A 6,655-nucleotide genomic window follows, 5' to 3' on the forward strand; every position below is an offset into this window, starting at 1 on the left:
TTCCTACCAAACTCGTTAGCGGCAACGCTACCCAGTTTGTCTGTACTGAGTTAGACGAGTTCAGAAAGAAGTATGGTTTCATCCATATACCACCTCCAGCCTCTATTACCTGCAGGCAAACGACGCTGCAGAAAAAGCTGTCAAACAGCTAAACAAATTCTCAAACAACCAGCTTTGATGTGCTACCGAGCCACGCCTATCAGTGCAACTGGAGCAAACCAGCGCAACTCATGACAGGACGGCAGATCCGGATGACCGTCCCCATGCTGAAAAACTACAACCAAAGCCACGATAGTGTGAAACATAAGGATCAGAAAGTCAAACAAGCTTCTACAACAAGAGGTATTCAGTGCGCCCCTTACCTGAACTATACCCTTGACAGAGTGTAAGGGAACTAATCTTTGGGGCGGCAGGTAACCTAGTGGTTAGAGCGTTGGGCCAGTAACCGAAAGGTTGCTAGATCGAATCCCTGAGCTGACAAGGTATGATCTCCATTAGGATACTTGTAGTATAGGCTACTTGTTTCTGTTAAACAGCCACCAGACTACCATGAAGGCAGATGTTTTACTCTTCCAATCCTCTGGGTTATATTTGGTAGACACTGTGATTTAGTAATACTGTTCAATACTTCTCTCTTACTCATTGAGACAAGAATGAGAATGATGTGTTTTACTCAGTGTGCATAGGCGCCAGCGCCAAACAACAAGTGTTCTTACTGGGGAGAGTGGCAACGAATGAGGTTACTGCCAGAGTTCGACCTCAGAGCTGTATATACTTTGAGTCTCTAGTGTTTGGAGAAACATCCAGCGAGATTGGAAATGCTGATGCAATGAGGAGTTTAAATAATATATATATATATATATATATATATATATATATATATATATATATATAGTCCTTTCAATCTGGATGTTCAAGAATGTAAAATATCTGTGAAGTTTACATCCTGCCATCCTGGGAGAAACCAGGGAAGTAACTGCTGGAATGAAGAAAGACTGTCAAGACAAGACATTCTACGTGCTCCTGGATGCAATGTCCAGAAATGCAGGAAAATGCATGTGATGTCTAACAAGTAGATTTGAGAATGGAGAATAATGAAGCATTGTGTGTGTGTGCATTGTTATTTTTGGCACATCAAGCCGAAAAAAATGAATATGAAAAGTTTTGTATCAAGGTGACACTTATCTTTATGTTGCAGCAGGACTGTGAATACACATATATATTGTAAATATCTCAATTTCACAGATATTGTACATGTTGTAACATTGTGGTAATCAATGTAAATAACTGTAGGACCAACCGTACAATTATGTAATGAGCATATTGTATTATGAGAGAAACTCATACGAACAACAAGTACAGTTGTACTTATTCTGCAGATACGAAGGCCTGAAAATTGAAATGTATTATACAGTATGTGTTATTCTCTAATATTGTTGAGTTACTTTCTTGTTTATTTTGATGGATTATAAACTAGAATTGCTCCTGAGTAGAATGGACTCCCTTTTGCTGCGACACAACGTACAGGCAATTATGTACTGTGCAATATGCATGTCCAGTACATTTTTCATTTTGGGACATCATGCAATACGAATGGGCTAAATAACAATGTGTTTAAAATGTGTTTTCTAAAGTTTATAATTGTAATATTATTAATAATATTGTTAATACTATTAAGAATAGCATTGTTTTATTTGTATTACTGTTACCATAATCACTACAGTTAATGCTGTTAACAATATTGTCAATGCTATAATATGATTTGTGCTATTAAAGGGGCAATCAGCAGTTGTTACATCCATTTTTGGACATAAAAAATATGTATTCATTGATTCTTGAAGAATTTAACTTCTAAATGCCTCATGAGCTTTGTTCAACTGTCGTACCCCCATCAGAACCCAAAATATAAGCTTGTTTTTCTCCAATGTTTGTAAACATAGAACATGTGAACAATATAGCCTCAAAACATGGTTCAAACTATAATTTTGATATCATAGATGGTCAGTCATCCATAGTTCTGAATTTGAGAGGGGTTACATATCCCCTGTCTCATCCCTCAGGTTTTTACTGAATCAAAGACAGTCTGCTTTGTTATCATTTCTACTGCTGATGGCCGCTTTTTCGTATTGTTAAACAAAATGATAAGTCTTACAAATTTCGACCATTTGTAATAAAAACCAATTTTAAAAAATAGCCTTCATTTGCAGGGAAATCGCAGAGGTCACGGCCTTATTCTTCAAATTGTTTACTTCACAAAAACATACATTTTCAGGAGCAATTCTGAAAAAAGTTTATTGCACCTTTCATATATTGCTTGCAGCACTTTTGAAATATGAATATTAATGGAGGCACACATTAAAAATGATTTGTTTTATAATTCCATTCATTTTGTTACAAAACTAGTCCTCAACTGTAAATGTTAAATAGCCCACTAAAGACAAAACGAGTCCAGTCAAAAATGTTAAAATGCTGAATTATTCATGACTAATCGTGTTCACGGTATACTCGGTGACATCACATCTCCAGCACTTGAGCAACCAGAATGGTTTCTCTCTAGGTGAATTCTAAGGTTGTCTTTCGCAGCAAACCTCTCCCCACACTGTATGCAGATGAAGGGTCTTTCTCCTGTGTGAACACTCTTGTGTCTGATGAGATTACTAGAGTCCGCAAACCGCTTTCCACACAGTGGGCAAACAAATGGTTTCTCTCCCGTGTGGACATTCTGATGTTTCTTCAGATAACCGGCTTGGCCAAACCTCTTCCCACACTGAGAGCAGCTGAAGGGTTTCTCTCCTGTGTGAACCCGCTGGTGAGACTGAAGATACTTTGGACAAGTGAAACTTTTTCTACAGAAGCCACAAACAAACCGTTTTTCTCGCTTGCCAACCCTGTGCTGAATTGTATGTCCTGCCATGTAGCGTTGGACTATGCCCACCTTTGACCTTGCGGTGTTCTCTCTCATATTTTCTTGACTGTTAGAGAAAATATTTCCAAAGTTTTCACTAGCCTCGGAAGAGATGCTGTTTTGCGGATGCAAATCATTACTGCTATCATTATCATAATAATTATCATTACTGCTAGATTGATATTTTTCTTCATAGGGTCCAGAATCAAGCATTGCAGCCTCTGGTTTCACATTGTGAGATTCAACAGCGAACAACGTTTCCTCAGCTACGGAAGTCTGTCGTTGTTGCTTTGTGTGAGCTGTGACACGAGTGGGGCTCATTTCTGCAGCATAAGAGCAAGCTGGATCCTCAGAATCTGTTTCAGTGCTTCTTGGTGTCCACAAGCCTGAGTATCCCTGCCTCTGTACGTGGTGTGCAACGTTCGTATGCTGAAGTTTCTGGAACGTGCTCTCGCTTTCTTGGTCTGCGTTGATGTGAGAATCATAGTCCTCAAAGAGACTGTCGGTCTGAGTGTGCCCAATCACATCTCTTTTGTCTTCATCAGCACCTGATTCAACACTGCCTATAGAGAGGAAATAATTGATTAAATATAACTGAACAGTGAATCATAGTGTATAATTGCCTTTCCTTGACATTTGGAGAAATCATTCTAAGATGGGGTTGGTATTTTCTATTATAGATAATTCCATTCCATATGACTGGCATTTTACAATTTATTATAGGCTTCCATTGCACTTACTCTCCCCTTTTATCATTGGGTAATTCTGTAGGCTTATGGTGCCCTCCAGTCTTTCCTCTTTGATTTGGATGTACCCAGGCTTACGCATCTCCTTCACCATAGACTGTAAGGGAACCAGATTCATCCTTTCTTTAAAAGTTTTCAATAATATGACGTCTCATAGATCATTATATAAGTATGGTCTGTATTGTTGTATGTATTGAATATGCACTTTTTTATGACCATTGAGAAGGACTCCTAGATCCCCCATACTCAACTGGCGGACTGCGGACCGGATCTGGACCTAGAACGCGGTCAATTCGGACTGCGGGTTCCGAAAAAATTAAATATAAAGTTGGGGCTTTTTTACTCAATCGGGGCTTCAACCCCTGGTATCATATAAACACACATAAGACATGGGAGAATGCGTAGAAAAGTTCTGGAAATTCACTTTAGAACAGTAACAAAAAAATCTCTACCCCATGCAAAATGTGCAGAATTGTGTGAAATCTGCTTTAAAAATGCAACATTTTCTCTCCGCAAACAAGAGGGTGTGAGCAGATTGGGGTTGCATGGGTTGCGACGTGACGGTTTGTTACTACGCCGATAAATTGCATTATCCAATCCGATCTTAACCACCTAGGAAATTTGTGTGACCAGACCTTCTCAAATAGTACTTGAGTATCCCTGTCCTAGAGTATCATACCAGTACTACATTTTTAACTAGGGTGCCTGAAACCGTAGTTAACATATTCCACAGTATTAGTAATCTACCTTCATGACAGCACAAGACTGTTTTATAGAATCTTCATTTTCGTTGCTTGGATGCTCCTCATCGCTGCAAAGGTGGTTCAACTCTTTCCCCATGGGACTCCCGTTATATCGATTTTCACCAGTCTCTAAATACACAAAAGAGTTAAAAACGGACCTGGCACAACAGAAATTAGGAGAAAACCCATGCAAACTATAGAATTGACTACGGTGGATAGTAAACTAGTGGTGGTATCAAAAACATTGGTTAAATCCCTGCAATTGTAAACAAAAGTTACCCAAGTTGAGGACTGGTCTCACTGGGAGGTGATTTCTGATGGAGCGCTCGTGAGCTAGGCCAACTGACTTCTTTCCATGTCCATGCGCATTACGTGTCTCCATTATATGTAACTTCTCCCTCAAAACGTCATTTTCTTTTTGACTTCGAGATATTTCCAAGTGTAAAACGGCGTATCCATCGTCCACAAGTTCGCATATTTCTGACACGGCCGCGTTCATCAAGACCTCCATAATGGAGGTGAGCTGTGTGTGAAAAGGAACGGAAGACGACATTGTGTCCCACAAATGGACTGACAATCTTGTTACAGCAAGGTACCTCCAAATATTTTGTACCCTAATCCACACAGACACACGGCATTTGTCTATGAGTCAGTTGATGTTGTTAGAGGATTTATAACGTTACAGTTGTAACAGAGACTCCAACCTACCGTAAAGGAAGAAGCATTCCGCACTACAAGACTGCGTGAGAGTACTACGCCAATCACGTTTCCAAATTCTTACCCAATGGGGTTGCTTGTTGGAAATCATTGCACACAATGCGCACGCGCTTGTCCAGCGTGGACTACAGACATAAACCAGAGATGAAGGCGGTTTTTCGAATCTTTACATAATCCATTTAGAAACCAATTAAAAATATAGTACGTTTAGTCCCTACAATTGTCGGATATGTCTGAGTGTCATAGAAATGTGAGAATAGAGGATATAGATAGAGGACACAGATATGAAGACAATTAATTAACTCCATTTATTTAAAAAAATCTTGGACCCAAAAAAACACATTGTGTTACAAAAAAAATATTATTTTAAGTCAATAAAGAAACATTACAATAGTGTTCTATATATAATTATGTGGATGGACCTACACATAAACATAGCATAGGCCTACGTTTGAATCATTTTAACATGTTTTAAACTCAAAACCACTGGTGGAAAAAGTACCCAATTTTCATATTTGAGTAAAAGTAAAAGATACCATAAAATAAAATGACTCGAGTAAAAGTCACCCAGTAAAATACTACTTGAGTAGTCTAAAGTCTAAAAGTATTTGGTTTAAAATGTACTTAAGCATCAAAAGTATAAATCATTTAAAATGTCTTATATTAAGCAAACCAGACAACACGATTTTCTTGTTTTTTAAATTTACGGATAGCCAGGGTCACAGTTCAGCACGCAGACTTCATTTACAAACGAAGCATTCGTATTTAGTGAGTCTGCCAGATCAGCGGCAGTAGGGATGACCAGGGATGTTCGCTTGATAAGTACTCGAATTAGACCATTTTCCTGTCCTGCTAAGCATTCAAAATGTAACGAGTACCTTTGGGTGTCAGGGAAAATGTAAGGAGTAACAAGTACATTATCTTCTTTAGGAATGTAGTTGAGTAAAAGTTGTCAAAAATATAAATAGTAAAGTGAAGTACAGATACCGTAGTACTTAAAAGTATTTTTACTTAGGTACTTTACACCACTGCTCAAAACGTTACAAAATATGCTTAAACCTAAAATCGGTGTGGCTAAATGGGCAAAACAACACTAAAGTGATTGACACTCCCCAGGAAACATTCCCATGCCTTGCCACCTGATTAACTATTGTCTACTAACATTGATTTACTTGCTATTGTGATTAGTCGCATGTTTTTTTTTTATTCATAAATTGTTTGTATTTGATTATACAGCAAATAGTTAGAATAGTCAGCATTGGACAATAACAATTTCATTGTGTACAAAACATTAGGAACACCTGCTCTTTCCATGACATAGATTGACCAGGTGAATCCAGGTGAAAACTATGATCCCTTATTGATGTCACTTGTTTAATCCGCTTCAATATAACGCGAATGTCTAGCTACCCAAAGGTTGCGAGTTCAAATTTGAGCTAATTACCAACTTTTCAACTACTTACAACTTTTTTTAGCTAACCCTTCCCCTTATCCTTTTAGCTAACCCTCTCATCGCCTATAACCCTAACATGAACTCTCTCTTT

At 38.3% G+C, this 6,655-nt stretch overlaps 1 protein-coding gene across 2 annotated transcripts in view; it reads right to left on the minus strand.

The window, feature by feature from the left end:
* Positions 1 to 907: 907 nt before the first annotated feature.
* The window catches only part of LOC139424294 (zinc finger protein 112-like), a 38,729-nt gene continuing 32,981 nt past the window's right edge, over positions 908 to 6,655 (minus strand). Inside the window, exons 1-4 of one of the 2 annotated variants that reach the window (XM_071176030.1) lie at positions 4,674 to 5,145; positions 4,399 to 4,523; positions 3,646 to 3,748; positions 908 to 3,468 (exon numbers count right to left, since the gene is read on the minus strand). In XM_071176030.1, the coding sequence (XP_071032131.1) occupies positions 2,495 to 3,468; positions 3,646 to 3,748; positions 4,399 to 4,523; positions 4,674 to 4,947 (1,476 nt within the window). In that variant the 5' untranslated portion in view covers positions 4,948 to 5,145 and the 3' untranslated portion in view covers positions 908 to 2,494. Of the gene's footprint in view, positions 3,469 to 3,645; positions 3,749 to 4,398; positions 4,524 to 4,673; positions 5,146 to 6,655 lie in introns of those variants that run through there. The other variant, XM_071176111.1, reaches the window with a different exon arrangement.

The sequence above is a fragment of the Oncorhynchus clarkii genome, chromosome 1 (assembly GCF_045791955.1).
Source record: "Oncorhynchus clarkii lewisi isolate Uvic-CL-2024 chromosome 1, UVic_Ocla_1.0, whole genome shotgun sequence".
NCBI classification, from domain to species: Eukaryota; Metazoa; Chordata; class Actinopteri; order Salmoniformes; family Salmonidae; genus Oncorhynchus; species Oncorhynchus clarkii.